A 27,651-nucleotide genomic window follows, 5' to 3' on the forward strand; every position below is an offset into this window, starting at 1 on the left:
GAATAAAAAATAAAAAAAGCCAAATTTTATTTTAAAGCAAGTCCTTTGATACTTCTACAGTGTATGCGAAATGTATTCTTGAGACTTGACGTTCTTGCTGACTGATGAGAGGATTCACAATAACTGAGAAATACCCTGTTAATTTTTAATACACGTCTGTGTAAGAATACAGTAAGTAGAACAGATATGAAGTACAATACTTGAATCAGGCAATAAGACTCACTTGAGAGGGTGTACTTGTTAGCTCCATCTTTTCATGGGATTTTTCCTTTGCTATTCGTGCAGCTTCTTTGAATTCCTGAAATTTTTCAGCAAACTGAAGGTACATATGTTAAATAAAAAAAAAAAAAGACAAAGAGTAGGCGTGAAGCAATACAATACATGTAGAACAAAATGCTGCACTTTGCATTTTAAAAAGTCTATTTGTGTCAGTAGAATTTTTTAATTTTTCTCCTTATGAGATACTCATTTAATTGAGTTACCCTGTGATATACCTTTCAGACATAATGTACACTGTTTACATGTCAGGAAAATTACAACGCAATGAAACATGATCTGTTGCTGATAGTTTTAAAAAAACTCACCTCAGAGATAGCTAATAATAGTGACAAACTGCCTTACACAGTTGCTTTTAGATTCAGGTGTTACCCTCCTTCTAACAATAACTAATCTGGTTCTGAAGCCTAATGTGGTCATCATTAGCCTACATCTTTCAGCGGGCTTCATTCTTTCATGATTGAAACAATACTGGTTTCTTCCCAAATTTTAACTGCATTTATAAATTCAGTAGCTAAATTTGGCTTCCTAGAGCTCATCTTGATGCTACACTGATTGCTATAGTAGCCAAACATTTGCTTTTCTGTCCCCCAGAACATTATCTTATTATTATCAGCTTAAGACTGAAATGATTCTGCAAAAATATTGGAAGCTTCAACAACAGTGTCTAAATCGATCTGGCAGCAGCCTACGATGGAATTGTTTCACACTCGTATTTAGAAGGTAAAAAAGCCACCTTTTGTGTGACACAACCTTATCAACTATTTTCAATCAGAATGTCACTTACTACACAAGACCCAAAAAAACCTTATGGTCTTCTCCTGGTAGGGTACTAGTATTTGAGGAAATGTAATTTCTCTCCACTTGTACCCTGTATTTCACCTGTCAGGTTATTTCAAAGCTTATTTTTCCTGAAAGTTTAATCCAGCATCCAAAAAACAATCTCAGAACAGATGATGAAATTCGCAACAGATCATCAGAACTAGACAATACTTATTTAAGAGTTGTACCTAAATCTCAAAATCTGATGGGTAACCTACTATTTAAATCAGCTTTAAGACCAGAGGATTGTTAAATGGAAAACATAATGCTCAGGTTTAGAATAAATGGCTGAAGACATGAAGACAGTAAATACAGTCTTCTGTATGACAGCCATAGAAACTGTAAAAAATATATAATAGACAAATCAATAGATATCATTCTGAGAAAGGGCCATTTTAAGGTAAACTTAGTGGAAATTTTCACAAATTTTCCAGAATTCCTTGAGGTAGTCAGGTGATGGATAAGAGCTATTCCCCGATAAAATTTCTGAATAACAAAGACAAGGTCTCATGGTATGAAAGGAAAAGTTCTCTGGAGGATCAAAATTTTGAAGAAAAGATAAAAAATTGTGTAGGAAGACTACACGAGGCTTACATAAATATCCATGGTGGCCCTTTCCATTTAGTATACGTTTTAAGTTTTACAGAATAAATCAGATCAACTAATTCAAAAGGGTAAGACAGAGAGTAAACTCTAAAAAGAAGTTTTCTTCCCATACATCAGGATACTATCAAAAGCATAAACATATTCTGAATGAGAAAGTAGTTCTCAGTTTTTCCTGAAAATCATGAGGCATTCTATTTCTCCTGCTGGATCACCAAGAGGGGTTCTGCTAACAAGTCCTGACCCCAATACAGGTACCTTTCAGGTATCACTAACTTCTCATGGAACAGTCTTGAGATGAATTTGTTGTCTAACATATTGAGAAAAGGTCTAATGAAAATAAATAAATGTTTAATTAATTTTCTTTTATACTGTTTGTATGTGAAGTTCATTAGAGTGCCATTGCTTTTCTATCAGGCAGTCTCACTCTACTAGTTCTCAGTCACAATAATTGTACAGAAAGAGGTTACTGATGTTGCACTCTACCTTAGCAATTAGTTCAGGAGGACAAAGACACTTAAATCAAACAGTACAAAACTCAAACATTTTACTGTAAGAAGATAAGTAGACAATGATGTGAGAATAAACAGTTTACTTTGTCTGCTCTGATTATTACATCATTAACTTGTGGAAATCAGTCACAGACGAGACCAAGTCTTTTCTGTGGTTGCAGGTTGTCTTCTGGTCCCTGGAACTTGAGATCTTTCACTGGGGCCCAGAGACACTACTGTAACACAAATTACATACAGCAGGGCTGTTCACTTAAGGACTTTAATAAATCGAGTACAGAAAAGAAGTTCCAGAACAACTCTGTTGCTTTGTGGAAAAGAAAACTATCTGGTTATGAAAGGAAGAAATCCAACAAGTTTCACACTTGTCCAAATAAAATAGATTGTACTGAGTCTCATTTTAATGGCTTTCTGGCAGGCCCATGCTTATCCTTCTACTTTCTCAAAAGGGCTGCTATGATTGCTCTTTTGTTAAATACCCAGTCATCATTATTCCTTATTTAAATATGTACTATGCATTCCTTTTATTGCACTTGGGATGTCCAGACCTTCTGTGTATTTCAAATAGGAAAATTCTCTGCTTAATATAAACACAAGTTCTTACACTGAATTGAAATTCCTCATCCGAAGAAAAATGACTGTGTCTTGTATAGGTTCCTGGACTTGTCTACCAGAGTAGCAGCAAAAGGAATATATATTCCAGGAAGGGTGCTCAGAGAAACTGTACCATCAGTTTGAGAAACAGAGATTACTGCTTTCCTTGGAAAGCAGTATTTCCCTCCTGCACAAGCAGATCGGAAAAGAAACTCTCATGTATGACACAAAGTTTCTTCGGCAAACGTTTCAACTTTTGCATTTCAATAGAAAATGCTTTTTTTTTTACACTGAATTTATTTCCCATTACCTTTACTTTAAGCGTGCAAACTTTGTAATATCAGTAATTTGATGCACTACATAGTAGACAAGTAGAAGTAAATTTATCCTAAAAGACAAAAATGCATCTGAAGGCTACCAGCAGTTTTTTTCCCAGAAGATCTAAACAGAGAAGAAACACCAAATTGTTTACTCCTTTACATTCTATCATGGAAAACAGTAATGGAAGTAAAAAAAAACCCAACAAAAACTAACAAATCAATAATTAGAACGCATTAACAACATACAGTGTGATAGGCTTAAATGTCCCTCCTTTTCTCCATCACTTAAAAGAAAATTTGCAGGTATTACACTTAGTCTTGTGTTTTTACATTAGAAAGACTGATACAGAACATTTTTTGTAAATTATTTTTAAATAACAACAGGAATGAGAACTGAGTCAAGATACAGCGAGTAGGAATAAAATATACTTAAATGGCTTCACTAGCTGGTCATACTTACTTTTGAAAGGTGGTGTTCAGATGAAAATCCCAAGCCATAGACTGTGTTCGCCCTGCTGTCTGCCCATTGGCCAAACTTCTGGGATGTTTTAGTAAATGTCATGTTGGGGGTGATGGTGCTATTTATTATTGCCTGAAAAAGGTAACAGTTGTAAAAAATTGGTTTTGTGGTTTTGATTTTTCTTTTCAGACTACTCATAACTGGAAATGCCAACATTGTAGGCAAGTATCTGCGTACACTGACTGAGATACACACCAAAAATTATTAAACAGTTTTTTAAGTCAATCACAGCTAAAATTGCAAAGGCATATTTTTGCACACATTCTGTAAAAGGGAGAAAAGCTAGGGGGGGGCAGCTGGGAAGGTGGGGGGTGAGGGATCAATTTACAATTGCAAGCAGTCCTTTAAGTGTTTTAAAGCATCTGCATAGAAGAACAACAAAGTTTGTCCCCTAAGGCAAGGCCTCTGAAGTTCCACTGCAAGCTTCACTGTTTATCCACCCCTGCCCTGTTGCATATGAGATCCTCCTTGAAAAACATGCAGTAAAACAAGAACATTTTCTTTTTAAATTTCTGTACTACAAGAATCTGTTTCCTTTACACACATACAAGCAAGGCTAACAACAACAATTCCAAGCAGAGCTTGGAATAAGTTTTCTTCTCTAGTTCTTGCTATCTACAGGATGGAAGAAGCACATCCTCCAGCATGTAACTTCTGCTAATGTGAACACAAAAAGCAACTATTAGATGATATGCTGATTCCACTAAAAGCAACTGGAGGTTCACCATGGATTTCAACAGTATTTCCATCACATTAAAGTTTGTCTAGCATACTCTAAGTGATGTGGAACTGTCCAGCTGACTTTAAAGTATGACAGGATAAAGTCTTATACTGGTACCAGTGGGTTTCATTTAACTAAAACACTTATGGCCAGTACAGTTTACAAGCAGTCAACAGGAACAAGAAAGACTAGTCATAAACCCAAAGACAGGTGTATTTGAAGTGAAATGCAGGCACAGTGCCTCAACTGTCTGGTGCTACTAAGAGTTTCAGTCACATTTGTTATATAATTCACAGCCCCTTTCATGAATGCCTGGTGCTTTGTTACCCCCATGTGATAGAGAATGTCCTAAAAACTTTCCAGAAAATAGCACACACTATGAGTAAACAACTCAGTAAGACTTTTTCTCACATGCCAGTTACCGTCCTCCAAACATTATTGTCAGTGTATTTCCTACTGCAGTAGTCTTACAGTACCAAGCTGAGAATCTGTTGAACAGCTGTGTGCATGGTTCCTCTTTCCATGAAAACATAACTCCTGCCTTAGCCCTGGCAGGTCAAAGACAGTGATTACTGAAGAATCGTGCAGCAACAACAAAATCCACATGGTCCAAACTATCTGTTGTAAATAATACAAACTTTCTTTTATTCTTTGGCTACCACAAACTGTATGGATGTAAAGAACATAATATTATTTTCTTGAGATGGTGACAGTGTAAAACTTCAAAATCAGAGAGACAAAGTACTGCTCTCACAAGCCCAAGATCTTCTAGAAGTCAAAATCAGTCTATACTACTTGTGTGATACGGCCTTCTGGATGAATATTACAATAAGGAGTTTACTTAGCACCCTTTGCCTTTTGCTGAGATTTGGGTACTTCTGGAGCACTGCTACTATCAGCTTAACATTTTCTATGAATTCTACGGGGTAAGCCTGACAAATTTTAAGCTGAGGGGCCCACTAAACCCACAAAAAGCTCCCACGTGCATATGGTGATTCTCAGATTAAGTGGCAGAGAGGAGTAGTCAAAGAAAGAAGAACAAACTGTATTGCAACATGTAAAAAACCAAGCAGTACAGATAAATTTAACAAAATTGGCATCTTCTGCAGTGGCTTTGGCAGCTCCACTACACTCACATTAATTTAGAAGAGCAAATCTGAAGAATTTCAAAGCTGAGAATATCAAACAGGTTGTCTCTGATAACCTTTGCCTCAAAATGCAAATTTTAGCTACCATTGCGAACTTCTGGAAAATTCTGGAATGCCTAAAAGCTTACATTTGAACCAACGAGCCTCCCCAGGTCAAAGACAGGATTTGCCGTGTGACCAGAGACTGAAGAACTGTCTCTAGCAATAATTGTCCAAAAAGATTTTCACATATGAAAAGTTGCTCAGCAAAGTCACTGGTAAATAAAACATTATTCTCCCTTCTTTAGGCATAAGGTTTGGAGCCCAAATAAAGCCAGCAGGCTTGTACTTGCACTATTATCTCCAACTGACCTCACAGAAAATGGTTGTCTATGCCACATAGGACAGATGAGATAACGTGAGAGAGGGAGGTGGACTTCTCAGAAAGGAGGTGCTCTGGATCTCTCTTTTACTTGTAGGCTTCTTGTCTTCTTTTGCACTATTAGTGCTTGGAAGCCCACTTTTGAAATAAACAGGTGGAAGCCCAGAACAGAGCTGTGCAGGTTCACATAATGCTCAATCTCACTTGCTACGGAAGCTGTCCACAATAATATGCTTGAAATTAAATATCCTGGGGACTGTGTAGAAAAGATTCTTCCTCTCAACTCGAGCTCTAGCTATGTTGTCTAGCTTGCTTAAGCCCAGGTCCATCTAATATTTGATTAATTGGAACTTGCATCACAGATTTGAGAGCGTGCATATTATGTCATGGATGTAACTTCCTCAATTCAGAAGATGACACTAGGGATGATGACAGGGACTTAAGACCTCCAAGAAAATAGCCCTTTTTTAAAGTCTCCAGGGCTGCCATTTCCTGCAGTCACAGCAGCATAGCTGGTTGCAGCTTAACCCAGTGACAAACCTGTGAGAAACCAACCAGTTTTCAGCTGAGACTGCTTCAGCTGACCACATGGCTTGCTGCAGAACAGAGAACCAAAACAGACTGCCTGGACCAGACTGGGATAGCTGTTTGACAGCAGTCTGCATTTATAGTGGGTTACATTGACTGTCAAACTGCTTCTTTGCAAGGGAGAAATGCAGGAAGAAAACTTTTTTAAAAAAATAATTATATTGAGAAAGATTTGCTGCAATTCTTCCCTTTATTTTCCAGGACAGAAAAATACGGAGGCTTCACTTCAGTAGACAGTATTAGTCCAAAGACAGCAAGTGTCTCACTGGGAAGACTACATTCCCAGTGATAAAAAAAAAAAGAAGAGCCCTTTAATTAGATTTACCAACTTTACAAGAAAATCAAGGCTTTCAGTCTTCTCTGAATTAAAAGAATTAGTACACTGGATCTCTCATGTGTTAAATTATACTTTTAAAAGTGCAATGCTAGAGCATTCTACAGATACGATTAGTGTAAGCTACTTCTGGAAAGAACTAGATACTAATCTTTCATATCTTCAGCTTAAAAAAAATAAAGATTTATTTTTTAAATCAAAATTTATAATCAAGCCTGTCTTGCACATTCAGACAGGTACTGCTTTAACTGCTCTCCTCTAATCCAGATTTCACTGTAGAGTTACCAGTATAACGAGTGTCAAATATTTCATCAACTTTCAAGAATGCTATTTGCATAAACGAACAAGAATATCTTAAAAACAGAACAGAGTCAATCTGACAGGCAGACATTTAGCTTTTGAAGAAAACTGATTTAGTTATCTTCAGATTTTTTTTTGAATTATAAAATAGCTTTCATGTTTTCCTTTCATATTAGTTTAGCTATGAGAAAATAGGGCATGTGTCTGAGCTGTTTGTTTTACTGACTGCAAACAACAGTAGTGGTCAAATACAATTTTATCTTGTGCTAAAATTGATAGGAATAATAATTAAGACAGTATTTTTTAATTTCTTCAAAGGAAGATTACTGAACTCTTGAGCTTACAGGCCCTACTTAAAACTTTTATCAAGAATTTAAAAGATTATCCCTTTAACGTGAGACAGTTATTAAAATAAAAAAATCATCCACTGCAGTAACACTGATGGAAGACTTGACAGAGTAATAACATATACAAGGCTGATGGAATCTACAGACGGGAAAACCATTCTTTTCCAGAGTCCTCCCTTGTTTTAGGTGAACACAAAATTTTAATTTTGTTTTCCTATCTTGCAGCTGTGAAAAAATTGATTATCAGAGAATTAACTAGTACGGCAAGAACTATGCTACTTAATCTCCTTCCTTTTCTCAGAGACTGAATGGAAAAACAGTGGGACTCTGGCAATAATCCTAATGTCTGCCTGCATTGTTACTTGAGAAATAATGGAGGCTTCATTCCATCACCCAGGAGAAAGAAGTACTCAAACACATTTTTCCAAGGAACTCTGAAATGACTATATAATTAATGAGAAGCAAAAGCCTTAGCAACAACTGCTCAATGTTGTCATGCCATACTGCATTAGAAATTTTATTGCTCAGGGTTTCTCTTGATTCTGGAGTGGTAGAAGGAAAGGGTTACATAAAGATATTTACTCAAGAGGTCACAGAAATCACCTTCAAGTTCTATTAGGTTACAGCATTTTCCTGCTGTGGGCAACAGGGCTCCAAATATTGCAGATATATATAAAATATAGCCTGTACATTGAACAACTTATAGTCCTAGAATATTTTTTATAGTCAAGTTAGTGGGACATGCTTAATTTCTGATGCAAGATATTTCAAGAGGAGACTGTAGCTTCAGAAAAAAAAATTACACAGAATGCATTATAAGTAAGCAGCAGTTGCTTCTGTGACACCTATCCTGGCTGAATCTGGCTCAAATTTAAAAAAAAAATCCCTCAGTTACAAAATAAACCAAAGACCCCCCTAAGCAAATTCAAGTGGGAATCTGCAATGTACAGTAGTTGAATGAGATCGTGTTTTTAAAATGTCCTTTTGATTTCAAGAAGAAAGATTTAATGACTTTTAGACAATCAGTATAGAAGTTACATTTTATCCAGGCATACTACTGAAACCCACTGACCTAAAGAGAGGGAAGGGAGTGGGGCAGAAATAGGGTTACCACTCAAATCTAAAGCATCTCGCTCTCAACCCCACCTTACTGCAGTCTAAGTGAATATACATGTAAGCTGCCAACACTGACTTACTGCTCAGCACCTGAGCAACTGAGCAGCCACATGTCATTCTCTTCACCATACAAATCCAAAGGGTGCTGCAAACCCCACCAACACCCAAATATACAATAAAACCTGGCTGGATCTATTCCTTCTAAGGGAGGGGCATGACATCTTCAAAACAGGTTTGATAAGTGTTTTTGGCCACTGGCAACATGTGTATTGCCAGTAGTGTTACTGACACCCAGCTGAATGCCATACAACAGGGACACTATCTGCATGCACTCAAAACTTAAGAACACTTTATATTTACATTTATCCCTTTGTACATACCATATTGGGTATGTGCAGACATGCTAAAAAAGATAGGGGTTTAATTAAAAAAAAAGAACTCTCCAGGAATTAAGCAGGAATCCTCCTTAAAATTCTGTTATTCACCTGTGCATATTTCAGAGCAGTGTTGTGAATGCCTAAAACAATGGGTCCTTCTTAATCATGACTGGGATCCCAGATATGAGTCATTTAAGACTTTGATAAAAACATTATTAGGATTGCAGCACTCACAGAGTAAATAAAAGTAATAAACTGCATTATCAATATACCTTGCCAATAGTACTGTGAACGTAAAGGGAATGCTGCAGTAGACAAAAGAACAAATAGATAAACAACTACTTGAAAATTTAATTCAGCAGGCAATTGGCAGGAGTTGCAGCTTTGGATGAAGGCAAAGGAACCGCAGTGGATAGCAGAATAAGGATTTTGGAAATTCTCCAGATCAGTTAAAGTACTACATTTTACAACTGGTAGTCTTGATTTCATACATCATCTAGTTCCAATCCCGAAGTTTTTATTCATAAACTGTCACTCAAAAGGTATGTTAATTATTTGACAGAACTGATAGAATCATTTAAAGGAGGGCTGGGAAGGGAAAAAACAAAGTGTTAAGCTTGGAAAAATTCTGGTAGGCTTTGAAACCAGAGCCTCAATCACTTGAAGTAGAGATCTTCGACTATGAGATAGCTTTCTAAATACTTCTTTACAACAGAAGTTCTTCTTTCTCATTTAAAATAGCAGTACACTGGATATTTTAAAAAATGCAGGGTAATATTTTTCAGCTTTTAATAAATAGTCACAAAATCTCTGTGAGTACTGCTATGTTCTAAAAGAGTATTTCAGTTCCAACTATTATGAACTGATGCGCTTCCAGAAGCTTCAAATGAAAATCTCTGGAAAGGCACACAACTTTTGACTACATTTTGTATCTCCTTAATGCCCTTATTGCAGAGTGTTCTGATATGCTGTTTGTAAAGTTACTGTTATTATACCTACTTGGGGTAGAACCTTAGAAACAGTCAAGTCTTTTCTGCACATCAAATGAATTTCTTAGACAATGTTTCTTGCAACAGCAGCTCAGCACATTATCCTTTCTAAATAAAGTAGGGAAGGAAAAAAAAAAATTCAAAACCCACAACCCCCTCCCTCCCTTCCAGACTCACTGACTGAGTTTTGATAAAAGCTTACCATGGAAAGCTTTATTAGGCAGGCTTTATTAGGAGGGAATCCTTGCATTATCTACAGCAAAAATTGGAAGATTATGTAACGAAGGATTTACTTAGTGATTACGGGCACTGAACAGATGTCCTTCACAATGCTGAAGCTAATTATATTGATAAATGACTGAATGCAGAGATGAAAACTCTGTAACTCTATTTGTACTTTATGTACAAATTTTTGTCTTTTTATCCTCCTCATAGTATTAACTAAGCAACAGGACATCACTTGAATTTCAGCAGTAGTTATTGAAGTAAATACAACCACATGGAAAATAAATTTTTGAATAAACAAAACATGCAATGAGGCAACGTTGCCATTTTAACATGTTAGTAATCTGTTAGTCAGACAATGACACAAACATCTGAGAAGAAACATGAAGGACATCAGACTAGTAAATAAATACAAATATGTACCATGCAACTAGGTTTTCCTAAATAAAATTTACCTTTGAGCCATCCAAACTGATTATCCTGTAGACATTTCTTGTGCTGTCATAGAAGTAGGACACAGTAACAGCATGCTTGCTGGTGGGAACCCAGTTCTTCTTAGTGTTTGGGTCAATCTGGAAGACATGAGCTCGGGTACTGAAGATGGGTTGTTCCCTAAAGGATAGAGAGTAGAAGTCATGAATCTAATTTATATGTACTATCATTGCACAAACGTTATCTGCCAGTTTGCCCATTGAAATGTACACAAGTTACTTTGCACAATAAACCTTGCCTGAGAACTTCTGTATGTGTTGCTGCATACAGCAGATAAATACATATCCAACAAAATGCAAGTCTTCCAAGGCAAGAATCAGCACCCAGCTGTAGAGTCTGATAAACAGAGACATCTCTAATATAGATTCAGACATATCCCATCATCTCCCCAGCTCTCACCACCCATCTATCCCTTTAAACTAAATGGCATTAATACATGTGTAACTTCATCTCATTACACTGCACACTGCATAACACGTATGAGTTCTCCAAAACCTTTAAAAACTCTGATTATTCTAATAAATTTTAGGCCATAATCTGGAACTAAATTGGCTGATTCAATACAATTTCTCCAAAACTAACATTAATTAAGGCTAGGAACATGTGCTGTGAAACCTTCATTGTTTGGAGCTTTACACCTGCACGTATTCATACTAACACTAAATGATGTATAAAATACATGAGGCAAAATAAAGGGCTTACCAAATGAAATTAGATAAGTAAAAAGAAAAAACTACTCTACTTCAGAATTTACAACTTATTTTCACCATGACAACTACCGGGACATATAGCATTACACACAAATCTAAAAATATTTTAATATCACTAAGACAGTGATAAGATGGCCTTCTACAATGGAGTGACTACATCAGAGGGCAAGGGAAGGGCTATGGATGTCAATCATCTGCACTTTTGTAAGGCCTTTGACACAGTCCTGAAAAACATCCTTCTCCCAAAATTTGAAGAGATGGTTTCAATGTGTGGACTGTTTGGTGGATAAGGAATTGGTTGGACAGTTGCATGCAGAGGGTAGTGGTCAATGTTTTGGAGTCCAAATGGACATCAGTGACAAGTGGTGTCCCTTAGAATTGGGACCAGTACTGTTTAATATCTTCATCGATGACATAGAGAATGGGATTGAGTGTACCCTCAGTAAATTTGCCCTTGACACCAAGCAGACACACCTGAAGGATGGGATGCCATCCAGAGGGACCTAGACAACTCTAGGTGTGGGCACATGGGAATCTTATGAGGTTTAACAAGGCAAAATGAAAGGTGCTGCACCTGGGTCGGGGCAGCCTCTGGCATGAATGCGGGCTGGGCGATGAACAGATGGAGATCAGCCCTGTTGAGAAGGACTCGGGGGTGCTGGTGGATAAGAGGCTGGACATGACCCAGCAATGTGCACTCACAGCCCAGAAAGCCAATTGTATCCTGGGCTGCATCAAAAGCAGTGTGGGCAGCAGGTCAAGGGAGGGGATTCCACCCCTCTACTCTGCTCTCGTGAGACCCCACCTGGAGCACTGCATCCAGCTGTGGGCTTCCTATACAGGAAGGACATGGACCTAATGGAGTCAGACTGGACAAGGGCCATGAAGATGATCAGAGGGATGGAGCACCTCTCCTATGAGAAAAGGCTGAGAAAATTGGGATTGTTCAGCCTGGAGAAGAGAAGGCTCAGGGGAAGACCTTATAGCTGCCTTTCAGTAGCTGAAGGGAGCCTACAAGAAGGCTGGAGAGGGACATTTACAAGAGCATGTAGTGATAGGACAAGGGGGGATGGCTTTAAGCTGAAAGGACAAGGGGGGATGGCTTTAAGCTGAAAGAGACCAAGCTTAGATTTGATATTAGAAGGAAATTCTTTACTGTGAGGTTATGAGGCACCGGAAAAGGTTGCCCAGAGAAGTTGTGGAATGACCCATCCCTGTCAGGGGATGGCAGGGAGGCTGGAACTAGATGATCTTTAATGCCTCTCCCAACCCAAACCATTTTATAATTCTGTAGTTGCCAGTTTAAATTTAGCTACATTTTAATGACAAGTAGATTGTTGTATTCTTCAGGGAATGCTGCCATCAAATTCCAAAGATATTAATTAGCAGGACTTAGAGTTGGATTTAACTTTTTAGGTTTTTGACTCTCTTGTTTTTTCCCCTTTCCAAGATGTGAAAACACATACCCTTTGCCCTGCCTTACTTCCTTTTCAGAGGTACATTTTTAATACTTTTTTTTTCCAAAATAAATGAATTTTGGTTACTTATAGTCAAGAAAGTTTAATTTGGCTTTATTACAAAGGGGATGTGAACTCTGAAATATCTCTATTGCTTGGCAGGAAGAGCAGCTTTCAGTAGCAGCTGGTAGTTAAGGTTCCTTGAAGCTCAACTGACAGCAGATGTGGTGATCTCCTATGTTGGGTGTTGGAAGAAACGACAGAAAGGATGCAGAACAGATCAGAGATAGCAATATAGTTTCAGTGAAAGCTAAAGAAGAAGGAAGGCAGACCAAGGGAATCAATGCATATGCCAGTTCTCCATACAAATGTCACTGTACCCTCAACACCAACTCATCTTTTCCTTCTAAATCATCAAGCTATAGGAGGTTGCACAGCTGTTCTCCTGATACAAATCTCTTCAGCACAAAGGTTATGAAAAGGTGACTGGCTTTTATTTACCTTTTTTTAATAGAATCTTTACATGAATTCTTTCCACTCTTTTGAATATCTACAATTACTTCTTCAGTCATACTTAGACTTTACTTGTCTTCAGCCTTAGATATATTTTTCATTTACGTCCAAATTAAGCATAAGCAAATACAAAGTGATGCATATTACCATAATGCAACCAGCACTTTAACTCTGGAAAGTTAGAGAGCCCATTAAAAAAAAAAAAAAATCTTAGAAGCCTGGCAATTACTTTGATGAAGATTGACATTGAAAGGAAAATATAAAGGCTCTGACCACATTAATTAAAGACCAAAGAAGAACCAAATACAAGTTGTGGATGTGTGGTTAATGAACACACATCTGACCAGCATTGATATTCAATTTAGTCACAGTTCAGTATGTCACATAACTGTGACTTTCAACACATCACAGGTTAGGATTTTAATATGTAAAAGGTAGGTGAATACTACGACTAAAGCAAGTGGGTGTGTCAGTAAAAGTCAATCGTTCAGCTCTGAGATGCTGCTCTCCTGCACTGTCAGCACAAAAATCGTCCACTGCCCTATCAAAATATCTTCAATTTGTTTGACGAGGTGGCCTGCACGTTTGTGCTGGTTCCTCAGATGTGCTGCTCAAGACAAACCAGAGCACTTTGAAGGGCACATGTGGTCTGGCACAGACATTACAGCTAGGTATGTAACTCCAAAAATGAAGCTTACTTACACTTCTTTAATACTTCTGATAAAACTAGAGTTATAGTCTTTTCTTGTTTTAACTACAGCTTTACTGAACAACAAGCTGTCTACACTCCGTGGAAACAGCATAGCTCTCTTTGTTACACTAGTTGGATAAATCATGATTTTGCCAGATTATTGGGGTAATTAGGAGTTTTTTCCGACAAAGACGCTAAAATTTAGATGCCTCTAGAATTAGACCACTGTTTTGACACTTGACAATGAACATTTATAAAGATTATTTCTAAAAACTAATAGAAGTTATGCACTTCATGTGTATAGGACCAATTGTGTTACAGAATCAGTCCCTGATGCATCACTGAAGTCCTTCCAAGCTGCTGTACAATTAAGTCATCCGTACTTTTCTGTAGCAACATAATAGAGCTACTTAAATTTTAGATTTCCTAAACATCTATAAACAAACAAAAGGTAATATATGAAACGTACAAAAATATTTCTAACTTCAGCCAATTCATCTTTACACAAAAGCTTTGTTCTTCCATTATCCACACAAGGACATGATGCTCTCTGTCTGGTCTCAATCAATTCAGTTGAAATACTCTTAGTTATAGGAATATTGTTTAAATAGGAGGATAGTTTCCTCTTTGCCTTGCTAAGTGGTCAAAAAACGAATATATATTCTAAAAAATTACAATCTATATTTTCACATATAAAAAATAAGTCCCCTATTTTTGCCTATAAATAGTTGAAAAGGAAGCACAGCTTTAAATAAGAAAAAGCAATTCTGAAATAAACCCCTACCAGTTTCTTACTCTTCCCTTTCTTCTCTTCCTCTTTCAGCTTTCTCTTCTCAATCTTTCATAACCAGAAAGTATTTAGTATTAATTAAAGACAGTAATAGGAACTGAAACAGAACTCCTCACTAATTAAACACAATAGTAATTCATTTTTCCAGAAATATTCTGATTCTGAACAAAAAAGAAAACAAACTAACAAGAATGCCATAGTAACACAGTTTGACTATTAAAAATGTCCACTCAGGCGTGGCAAAAACATTAAGACTAATATCCTGCTGTTCTTAATTGGCTTAGACTGTAACCTTACCATGGACAAACACAGACTAACAAGAAGTAAGTGCCAAGTCCTCCTGGACCTGAGTAGCAATGTGAGAACTAAAGAAGCATGAGAAGTATCATTAGCAGGCAGATTCGTACCAGTTTTTTTCATCAGCGATACAGAAATTCATTCATTGATATGCAGTCAGTCCCAAGCTATGCTTAGGAGATAATCCTGTGTCCTAATAGTTGAATGAATAGTTTTCAACACCCTTTCCACTTTGGCATCTTAATGCAGCCTTTACAAAAAAAATGCACATTACCCAATACAGGAATGGTACATTACACTAACTAAAGCTTTCATGAAAGAAGCTTAAGTTAGTACAGAAAGTTAGAAAGAATTTTTCTTGCTAATCCATTACTAATATTTGCTTTTTTTTAAAAAAAAAGTATCTATTCTTTGATGTGTTCTGGTACTTTCAGATTGTGCCAACACCAGTGGTGATGATCTCTTTTTGCTTATTTCTTTTCCCACACTATTGCTTACCATCACTCCAAAGTTATATTCACTGCCATAAAACCTACAAATTTTCAAGGCTGGGATTGTGTTGTCTTAGGTATGAACTTTTACATTAGTTCATGTCCTACTTGCTTCCCCTTATGGTATATAAATGATGCTAAAAAAATTTAAAATTTCCCCCCACATACTGGGCTAAATTGACAGCGCTTTGGTACAGAAGTTGCTGCACCGTGGGGGATGAGGTCAGGGTGGACACAAGAACAGCCCAGGACTGGGGCTGAATTAAAAAAGAGACACAGGCAATGATACCTAAGCAGGTGCTGGAGCAAAGAGCTGCCCAAGCAGGAGCAGGCAGCAGACATAGTATCAGGTGAGTGAACTGTGGCCCGTGGAGGAACTGTGTTCAAAAAAAAAAAAAAGGAACCACCATGGGCACTGACCTCCAACTGAAAGTTTTAGATTTCTCAGCATAAGTATTTTCCCCAACCAGTAAGACAAAAAGGGGATGAATAAGCATGCCCAGTGAGATGAGGTGTTCCTACTCAGCTCATCTTTGATAGTTCCTAAGTTCTATTGTGTAGTGAAAAGTCCATGACAATGAACATTTATGTCATTCTTTTCAGCAATTTCTATTTCCTCAATATAGATCTTGAAACTCCAGTGCATTATGCAGACTTACTGGCTTTGATGCACCTGGACTCCAAACACAGGACCATTTTCAAGGTAAGTCCAACAAGATGTGTCTTGGAGATCCTGTTCTTGTTGCAAACAGAGCAAGATTTCAGCCAATAGATTTCAGTCTAAGAGTTTCAGAGGAAGATGATGCCCCCACATCCCAAAACAGGACAACATCCCTGTGCTCAGAACTGGAGTGCAACCACACTCCAAGTTCCCAATTTACAGTGGAGACTGGACAAAAATGTGCAGTCCTCAGCCCATTACAGCCACAGGCACAGCAGACCCTTCTACATAGCAGACTGGATTCTCAGCATACACTCTCTGGCAAGCCCTTGCAGTAGGCATCATATATGTGTTTTTGCAAGTGGTAATTCTGCACACACTGAATTCTGAGTCTCTACAATAGCTGTCATCCCAGGTGATTTCTCTCCAGATCAGACAACATGAACACTGCACATGATTTCTCAGGCATTTGCTGATTATCCTCACATTTAGGATAGGACAAAAACTCTTTTGCTTTTTCAAAGTATTAGAACATCAAGCCTACAGCTTTCTCCCAATGTCCTGCTAGTCTTAAAAAATACTCTCCCCTAGCTTGTTTCTGAAGCTGTAGCAAGCTTTTGTTAATCTAGGCAGCTTAAGGAGAGATCCCTGAAAAGAAATAAGAAGAGTGATTAAAAGTGCAGCCCTAGTCAAAACTACAGCATCCAAGCATAATCAATGTTGTTTAAGGAGTCCAAGTCAACAAGTTCTGCAAGCACAGTTCAAAGCAACAGAAAAACACAGAATTTTCCACATTCTTAAAAATGCTCTGAAGTCTGATAAAAACTGTATATGACAGTTCGAGGGCAAAGTTTTGCATAACGCTGGTTTTCATTGTATGGAAATCGTTCTGAAATAAAATCTTTTTCTGGACAGTGACTAACAACTGCCATCTTAAAATTAAAATTATAAAATTCTTAAACAAACACACTCTGTGTACTTATGTAATGAGTACAACATCAGATTTTGCTTTCTTACACACATACAATAACAACTTCCATGTCTCAAAACAAGCTTTGAGATAGGAAAAAAAGTGCAAGTTACAACTGAGTAACCAGATGAAAATCTCTCTCATACCACCAATGGTTTATCTAGTTTTACACCTACATTCATAGACCTGCTTTTGCTGTTATGTTTTGGGGTTGAGTCAGGTTTAACTCAAGGTCAACAAAAGTTTAGGAAGTTGTTACTAAAAAGCTTGGTAAATTTTCTGTATGCAGTTAGCAGTTAATACATATATATGACTATTTATCTATAAAGTTCAATGGCTTTACAGAATATGTTCTACAGCTACATAACACTGCACAGAGCACTGCCTTCAAAGCTTTTTAAAACTGCTGTGTTCCCAATTATGAATCGGCTTTTAGTATTAGATTTTTAAGCACTTCTGAGTTACCATACCATCACAAGTAATATCAGCAATTTTTCAGGATTTGAAGGGAGAAAAATTATCTAGAAACTTTCATTAAACCTGTAAGACTAAGTAAAAAATACATTTACCTTTGCCAGAAACATCATTATATAGTGTCCATTAGGTTTTCCAGGACATGAAGTTTTGATCAGCAGTTGAACTTGAAATCAGATATTGCCCAGTACTTAAGACATAAGGTACAGGAAGCCAGTAGGAAATAATTTAGGGATCTGCTCACAATTAAACCTCTATGAGATTAGATATTAGGAAAAGTTATTTATGGAAAGGGTTATCAAGCATTGGTACAGGTTGCTGAGGGAAGTGGTGGAGTCTCCATCCCTGCAAGTGTTCAAAAAATGTGTGGATATGGCACTTGAGGTCATGTTTTAATGGTGAACATAGTGGTAGTTCTATGTTGATGGATGGACTTGATCATAGAGGTCTTTTCCAACCTTAACAATTCTATGATTCATAGGTAGGTAATCCTGTAAAACAGTCTGTTTGGTGAAAAATGAACCACTCTGTATGCACCAATCTCAACTAAGTGCTCAGGAAGCCCATACAAAAGACCTTCCAGAGAAGGAAGGGAAAGAAAACAGACAGAGCACTATTATACAAGTAGGTAGTGTAAGACAGGCACTGACAGCACTTAAAATGTATGGTTATCACATAAAATCGTAGGAGTTAGATTACCTTACCTTGGGAAATAAAGCTCTTGCTATTGAACAAATATCAAACATTGAGAAATGAGAAAGTTTATCTGAACTCACTTTTGTCTGAGCTTCCCATTCAAAAGATACCCATGAAGGCTCTTGGTAAACTTTAGAAGAGTAGGACAGCACAGACACTACAGTTTCACAAATTTGGTACTATCAACAGCATGGAAGCTGGGAGAGTTGTAAAGCTGGAGACAAATCAGTGCCCAGTACTTAAAATTAAAACTTGTACTGTAGAGCAAAGAAAAAAACCAACAAAACTTTTAAATTTTTGGTATAATGTTAGAGAACATGGAGTTGCTTACACTAAAGATTAATAAAGCTACCTGGAGGTTATGTATAGGGTAATGTTAACATGATTTTTTTTAAAAAAAAGGGAAGAAAAATGGATAAATACTGGATTTGCTCTCATTTCTGCAATTCTTTTGGGTTTTTTAAAATGTCTGTTCTTCAGTGCTTCCAGCTATCAGATGTTGCTCAAGTTCTGCAGGTAGGCAACCAGCTGAAGGAAACATCCACAGCAATAATTTATCACTGACCATGAAAGCTCCCCGAACAGCTGCAAGAAGGTCCAGCTCTCTAAAGTCTTCCTTTTTCGTCCTTCCACACAACCTTGAGAAGCTCATTTTCATACCAGGAATCAAGTGAGAGCTTTGGGAGTCAGATGAGGTAACAAAAAGTATACTACCAAGGACAAGTACTCAGCTTTATCTTCATGCATCTCACTCCAGTTTATTAAGTTATTCCAGCGATATAGGTATATTCAGAATTTTTCCAGGTATCCAAGCGATTATCTCTTCAAATTGTGCAAATAAGTGGATAAAGATACTTTTGAATAAACTTTTATCTTAAATTTGTTTTTAAATTACAAGATTGGAGAGCTTTTAACAACTTAGGAGCACTAAACTACTTTAGATTGAATTTTAGGATAGATATTTACCTGTAGTGAAAATATTAAGAAATCATGATAGTAAAAACATTCTACTTTAATACTGAATTTTGCTCTGTCCAAAAATTTTTGTCAGTGAAAAGTTCTTCTGTCTTTAGAACTAGACAATTAAGCTTAAGATGTACAGCTATTTTCCACATCTAGCCACTGAAAATATTAACCAGAAGCAAACAAAAAAAATCAACTAATATCAGGTTCTATTCTATGAACAAAGAACCCTGGAATGACATTTCTGAAAGAAGTCTAATGTTAACATTCCTGCAACAGCCCTTACATACAGTAAACTAAGCTAAGCTGCATCTGGAATAAGAAACAGGCAGGCAATATTAATCTACATCTAAAAATATTCATTCCTCTCCGTTCCACTGCACAGAAACCCAACTTTGCCCCACTTGCAACACATGCAGAAATGAGAGAAATGAAGCCTATACAAAACGATTTAGCAAATGAAGATATAATGTTGCTCATGCCTGTCAGTAAAATAAATATAGAAGGCTCAAAAGCAATTAATAACCAGATTTTCTTGTTGGTTTCTCTGGTTCATTGATACTCTCTGTATAGAGATGGTATTTTCTTCGCAATCTTCATCTAAAATCTCCCATGCAATGGAGCTGTGTCAGTCAGATTACTCTTACAGAACTCATGCAAATATTTTAAGGGAGAATATTAAGTGGCTTAACTGTTCAGCTTGATTCTACTGTTAGTTCACACAGTACTTTAATACACAAGTCATGCTACAGCTAAGTTATAGTTTCCTGTCCTCCTGCACCACCAGTTTTCTTGAGTTTAAAAAATTAGATATTTTCTAGACATGGTCCTCAGGGACAGTATCTGTAGTCTTCAGACCCATTACAAGATCTACAGTTTTAAGGAAAAAAAAACAACAACAGAAAAGGGAAAAAATAAAGAAACCCCTTACACAAGCAGAACAAGCACAGCTCTCCAAATATAGAAGCAGAGAGAGGAGGACCACAAAGTTGCTTTGAGATCCAGAAACTTTGCTAGTGAGCCAGGAATTCGTGCACTGCTTTATAAAGTAGGCCCAGCAGCGCTCTCCTTTTCAGGGGCACGGAGGAAGAGGATGAGGAGGAAGGCTCCAGATGGGATATAATTTTGAATTTACTGCAATCACCAGAATGCAAGCCTAATCCCAACCTGCATGTGTTCCTTGTCAGTTTCACAGACACATTCAAATTAATTTATCACTCTTTAAGATCTGAAGTTCAGTAGTTTCCTTTGCAAAACAATTTTCACCTTGTGATAAGGGCTGTTTATGCCACTCACAAATAACTAATTAGTCCAATTGATGCTGACTAAACAAGGTGAGAATTAAGCCAAATCACAGGGGGCCCCATAGGTGCTGTGGCTGAGACATAGATAAGGAAAAACAGCACCTGGCAAGTGGATAATGGTTCTTTGATGCTAATCATACTGTTTGGTGGGATATAGGGGTCATAAGACAGCAGTGGCAGGAGTGCCACTCAGAGCAACAGATTCAGACAATTGACTGAAACTCCTTGCTGTGTCCTGACATGAAAGCATAAGACTGTAAACCAACACCCTCTGTTCTAAAGTTAGTTACATCAATTTAGTGGCTGTAATGAAATCCTTCAGCAGCACTGACAAGTGTCATCATGCACAGCCATGCAGCATGAAGGAATGGAGAACAGAGGGTTGGCACTAGGACATGAAGCCACGCAGAGCACTGAGACTGTAAGAGTGGCAACCCTACATCAGCTTCGGTTGCATAAAATATGGCAGAGTTCAATAAACAATGTAAACACAGTATTTTCTAATTTGACGTTGTGATTTTCCACGCTCCATCAAGTTGGAGCGTGGAAATTCTTGCCTACGACAAGAATTTCTGTTCTAATGACTGTATTTCACAGGTATGAAGCAACAGAGACAAAGCTGGGGCTTTTGACAATAGAGACAGATGAGAATTCTGGAACCTAAAAAGTAACAGAATAAATACAAAATCATAGAATCAATTATTCATGTGTTTCCATTAAGATAATCAGCAATTATATGATAAACAGTGACAGTATTTAAAAATTAGCCTAACTGCTGTTTTTCCAATCATCTTTGACTTTGAAAGGCAACACTCAACTAATACTAGTCATAATTTTGCTATTCTAAACAATAAATCACTTAGCAACTTTTTCACAACAGAAAAAATAAGGAATATGTATCTTCCTTGTTTATTATGTTAATTTGGAACTTGTCTCAAACATATTTCTGTAGCAAAATAAGGTTTCCTTATATGGCACCACAATCTTCAGCAACTCCTCCTTGTTTCCAAGCAGTTTGGCTTTAAATTTCCATTTTGCTTCCCTGTAGGGCTTCATATAGAAACAATCACACCTCCTTATCACTCCTTGCCCCATCAACCAAGTCCACTTTATCTTTCTCCACATCTCCAAGTTACTAATTTTGTCATGGGTCCTCCAAGTGAAAAAGCCTTTCATTTTAGTGGGCCTGGCAGTTGGCATGCCTTTCATTTCCATCTTAAAACCTACTAACCACTTATTTAACATTAAGAAGCTGTCAGTTAACAGTCAGTTTTGAGAGCCTTTGCACTTAACCCTCAGAAATAAACACCCTGAAATAAACCATTAGCACAACCTGCATGTTGACTGCAGACACCTCAAAGCTGAAGTCATGCTTCCACCAGTACCTGTGGAAGTATCAGAACTTACATAAGTGAGCAGAATGAACTGGGCCAAATAAACATGCATTTCATCACTACCACCATTAACTCATCATCAAACAATTTGCAACCCCGTCCAGAGCACTACAGCTGAATGCTAAGTTTAAAAAAAAAAAAAATCACTGGTCCACATCAAAATATGAGAATTGGATTCTTTAATTTGTATCAAGGAACTGAATTAAGACTCCTAGAAAGGTAAACAAATTAATTTTATATTCATAAATAACAAATCAATTTGAATCATCCCAGTGAGCATTGCAGGAACTATAAACCCTTTTAAATTCACTTTGAGCATGCCAGCAAGTCCCTCCGTTGTGACAACTTACAGCCTAGTAAACTCTATTGAATTTTAGATGCAGAGGTTGAACCTATATTGACCTGTAACTGGGAGTGACAGATCTGTTTCCCTGGTTGTTCACATCACACATACACCAAACACTCTGAGACACCCAAATACCACTTCTGACAGGCTTCCACTTTGCTCATCAGATCACTGAAGGCATTCCTAGGATGGTTCAAAGTCTTGTTTTTCCCAATGACATGCCTTGCACCATAAGGCAACTTTCCACTGTAGTGAGAGTCACAACAATCATAAAGGGCACAATCCATTTTTAAACATACTCATATGAACACATACTGTGCATGGAGCAAACAGTGCCCTGCATAGGCCGCTACAGAGGCTGACAGGGAAACAGGTACACAGGTCTGCATAGTAAACATCAGTGAAGGAATTGTGCCAAGTGCTGTGCCATAGGAATGGGCCCTAACAGGTGGAAAAGAAGGGCCATACCTCTACTAGGGTGTTTCACGGATAAGCAGCTCATACGAGGAAAGAGCAGTGGGTATCGTCTACCTCAGCTTCAGCAAGGATTTCAACACTGTCTCTCACAACATCCTCATACACAAACTCAGGAAGTGTGGGCTGGATGAGCAGACACTGAAATGGATTGAGAACTGGCTAAACGGCAGATCCCAGGGGGTTGAAATCAGTGGCAGAGGGTCTAGTTGGAGGCCTGTCACTAAGGGTGCCCCCCAAGGTTCAATACTAGGCCAGTATTGTTTAACTTGTTCACCCATGCCTTGGTTGAGGGGACAGATGCCTCCTCAGCAAGTTCCCTCCTGACATAAAGCTGGGAGGAGTGGCCGATACCCCAGAGGGCTGTGCTGCCCTTCAGAAGGACCTTGACAGGTTGGAGAGATGGGCAGAGAAGAACTGTCTGAAAGTCAACAAGGGTAAGTACAAGGTCCTGCACCTGTAGAAGAATAACCCCAGGCATAAGCACAGGCTGGGGGCCAACCTGCTGGAAAGCAGCTCTGTGGAGAAGGATGTGGGGGTCTTGGTGGACAACAAGCTGTCCATGAGCCAGCAACGAGGTCTTGTAGCCAAGAAGGCCAATGGTATCCCGGGGTGCATTAGCAAGAGCATTGCCACCAGGTCAAGGGAGCTCATCCTGCCCCTCTACTCAGCCCTGGTGAAGCCTCACCTGGAGTGCTGTGTCCAGTTCTGGGCTCCTCAGGACAAAAAAGAGACATGGAACTCCTGGGGTGGGTCCAGAATAGAACTACAAAGATGATGAGAGGAACTGGAGCGTCTCTTGTAAGGACAGACTGAGGGAGCTGGGCCTGTTCAGCCTTGAGAAGAGAGAACTGAGAGGGGACCTCATGAATGTATTCAAGTATTTGAAGGGAGGCTGCCAAGAGAATGGATCCAGGCTCTTCTTGGTGGTGCTGAGCAATAGGTCAAGAGGCAATGTGCAGAAACTGATGGACAGGAAGTTCCACCTAAATATTTTTTACTGTGTGGATGACCATGCACTGGAACAGATTGCCCAGACAGGTTTTGGAGTCTCCCTCACTGGAGATATTTAAGAACCACTTGGATGCAGTCCTGTGCCATATGCTCTAGGATGGCTCTACTTTAGCAGGGAGGTGTGACCAGATGACCCACTGTGGTGCCTTCCAACTTGACCCATTTTGTGATTATGTGATTCTGTGAACATGACTGTTCCCAAAACACAAGGGCTGTATCAGTACTATCATTGGGTATTGCTACTGAAATAATGCAAAGAAACATTTCTCCACTGACAGCTCATGTGTTTGCTTTGATTGTGCTGATAAAGACAAGTACAATGTGGTAATTGTACTAGAACTAGATTAGCAATCACTTTGCAAACAATATTTCAAAATTTAAGTTATACTTAAGAAAGGCACATACTTCAGTTTTAACCTCAAGATAGGTGTCACTCCTTTACTCAGACAAAAACAAAAAAATCATGTCTCAGGAAACTGCTTAGCATTTTGACAAACTGAGCAACAAAATGGATACCATATAGTTTGTGCAGAAGTGTTAGCTCAAATGCCTGTGTGATAGATAAATCTGGAATTTTCTTACTTATTTCACATGGAATTGAATTGCTTACATTAGAGGCTTATACTTAATAACTCAATAAAAACATTCAGCAATAAATGCCTGCTACTAGTCAGGAAGCACCTCATCAAAGACCAGGAATCAGTGCTTGTTAAGAGTCAGTTATTTCAGCATGACCTTTTTTTATGAGCAGGAACAATTTTCCTTACACAGTACTTGAATGAACTGGTAGAGTTCAAAGCATTCAACACCTATGTGTGAACCAAGAACTAGAAAAGCCTCCCTCACCCACTCCTTTCCACAAATATCAGTACAAGCCCTAGAGCTATTCTGTTCATGAAATGAACAGTGGTCAAAACTAAGTAGGTTCATTAGTTAGCTACAGAATGCTTGTATTGCAAAGTCAGTTTTAAATAAAGCTGTATTTAAAAACATTATATAGCCTATGCTAAACACAACACACTCTTGCAAAATCAGAGCAGTTAGGTGCTCACATGTTTATGTCCAAAAGAGGTTTAACTGAAGCATCAAATACTAATCCATATAGCAGAAACTGCCATTTTCCACTACTAAAAGATTTTGTGTTTAGAAACAGAATATGCAGTATGATACATGAGTCCATAACCTCATCAATAGAATGCCATGAGCAGGAAGTACTAATACCATCCTTCATTGCAAAAATGTTTCCAGTGTTTATAAGCAAATAAAGAGGAACAGTTCTTCAAGAATATGAACAGCATATATGTAAGATAAAATAATTTAGGGTTGTCTCAATCAGCAAAGTCTTGACTTTGACAAAAACAATAGTCAGTGGCAGAAGTACCAACACAAAAAGACAAGCAAGACGGCGGAACAGAAGGCAATCTTTACAAGATCTAGATTTCGATCCTATCTGTTAAGGCTGACTTAGTGCAAGGGATTTGAGGAGTACCATGTCCATCTCTGAGCACTCAAGAGCAGCAGTATTCTTTAAATCTAGGATTTAAGGTTGTTACTAAGGAGCAGAAGAGAAGGACTCTTTAAATATATTTTCATGGTAAGTAAAATTGTTCTTTGAAAGAACAATTGGGGAAAAGCAGATTGTCTTTCTTTGTCTGAGAACTCTATTTTAGAATAATACTAACTCTCAAATCCTGCCAATAATAAAAGTAAATGGAATATGTTAAAGGCCCCTACAACACTTCATCAATCCATCCCAGTAACAGAACTATTCTAGCTTTTGTTGCAACCTGATTTTAAAAACTATAATTAATGTGGACAAAAGTGGAAGATTTTTTTAAAATATCTATGTTACATTTAAGGTCACCAAATACATAATTATCAGTAAAAACTACTTCAGATCTTGAGTGGCCCATCAGGATCCATTGTAAGAAACACAGGCAGCACTTGCATTCAGATGTGAGGTAAATCACAGAATCTAGCATTAAGTGCTCATGTTTCACAGAACTCAACCAAAAAGGATCATTATTTAATAATGTGCTTCAGCACTGGTGTCTTTTTCCTGAAAACTTCTCAAAGATCCTGAGAGTTTAACTATCATACACAGCTAGACATGCTGCCATCTGAGCTGTGCAGTGCTTCTGAAGAACCATGACTACCTTGGACTCAAATCAGCAGGATACCACCTATTCCCAAGCACTGTCAATCATTTCCTCGTAGAAACTCAGTTCCTCCCTATGCAGAGAGCTCTGGATGCCTGGGCAATTGGCTTGCTAAAGCAAAGGAGTTCCTTTTATGTTTTGTAAAAAGGACAAGAACAAATATTGACATGGAAGGGATGTCTACTCAGATGTTAAAAGAGCACTTGGAAATCCTTATCCAGAAGCTGAAACTAAGTTAATCCAAGAGAAATGTTCCTAATTGCAGGTTAACTCCTTTAGTCACACAGTGAAAAATATTACTAGTGCAAAAGCACAGGTGTTCCAGTTTCAAAGACAATCACTGAAATAGTTGCCTAGGACCTCAGTTTACTGCATGCAATCATTTGACAACAGAGCTGTACAATATACATTATTCCGCATGCTTATTTTTGTTGGTATGAAAAACACTTCATACCTAAGAAGATTGACATGGCTGCATACACCACAGTAAGTCATGTGTTGGAGAAAACAGTTTTGTCCAATATCACGCAGTACATTCTTTTAGCCTTTTGTATAGACAAGCCATGGTTAGCACTCCGTTGGAAATGAACAGGTGTAAGAAGTAGGAATTGTGAGAATACATTTCAAAGATGATTTATTTCATGAACACTTCACTGAAAAGTATTGACCATTTAAAGCTCATTCTTCAGTTTTTAAAACCCAAGGAGGATCTCAACATATGCCCCCTTACAAGAAGAGCTTCAAGACTAACTATCGATCCGAGACTAGAATATACTATTTACTGAATAAGTAATTTAAAAGCATTTTAGAAACCCAAATTTTAAACCCTGGCAATATTACCCATAATGGTTTGGTTTGAATTTTTTTGTTTGTTTGGGATTTTGTTTTGTTTTCCATTTTTTGGGGGGGGGGGTTTGTTTGTTGTTTGAGGGTTTTTTTAAACTATTAAATACACTATAGAAAGGTGTAAACCCTCTATTTCTCAATAAGCTGAGACTCAACCTAGTGGACAGTCTTAAAAAAACCTTTCCAAACTTGAGCTTCAAAACTGAGCGCAAACTTGAACAGGGATAGCTCTGAGTCTGGATCTTTTCGAACACTCCCATGAGAATAAATAGACACTGCTGCAGTAAAAGGTAGGTCTACCCTATCTCTAATGGCACTTCCCTTGTGCATGTCCCTGTATTTGCAGTCAGCTGGGTTACAGTATTGGATTGGCTCACTGCACAAACATTGGTGCTGCAACAGACAACTGGAAAAAGCAGTCCCTGTCTTCTGTGGTTCCCACTGTTTGGTGGCTCCATGAAAACTTAAAAATCAAGATGTTGGCAAAGAGTACTGCCACAAAGATCAACAAAACAGTGCCTGTGAATCATCTGTATGTAGGTGGAGGAAGAAGAAAAATCTGAGAGGAACTATGTATTTCAAGTTCTTCCCTCTTTATTCAGGTAAAAGCTATTAGACAAAACAAGTGATGCAGACTGCTTAAGTTGGATAACTTGCTATCTGTAGCTTAAAAAAAAAATATCATGACTAGTTACTGGAAATGTCAATATATGCTTGTATCTGGCAATCCAGCATATCTATTGCATGTTTAAACACTGT

General features: G+C 37.9%; 1 protein-coding gene across 1 annotated transcript in view; it reads right to left on the bottom strand.

The window, feature by feature from the left end:
• The window catches only part of HOMER1 (homer scaffold protein 1), a 101,895-nt gene that overhangs the window by 57,851 nt on the left and 16,393 nt on the right, over positions 1 to 27,651 (bottom strand). Inside the window, exons 2-4 of the mRNA XM_029958973.1 lie at positions 10,606 to 10,791; positions 3,585 to 3,716; positions 224 to 316 (exon numbers count right to left, since the gene is read on the bottom strand). Coding sequence (XP_029814833.1) covers positions 224 to 316; positions 3,585 to 3,716; positions 10,606 to 10,791 — 411 coding nt within the window. The remainder of the gene's footprint in view (positions 1 to 223; positions 317 to 3,584; positions 3,717 to 10,605; positions 10,792 to 27,651) is intronic.

Source organism: Manacus vitellinus, unplaced genomic scaffold (genome assembly GCF_001715985.3).
Source record: "Manacus vitellinus isolate BGI_N305 unplaced genomic scaffold, ASM171598v3 scaffold_18_pilon, whole genome shotgun sequence".
NCBI lineage: Eukaryota > Metazoa > Chordata > Aves > Passeriformes > Pipridae > Manacus > Manacus vitellinus.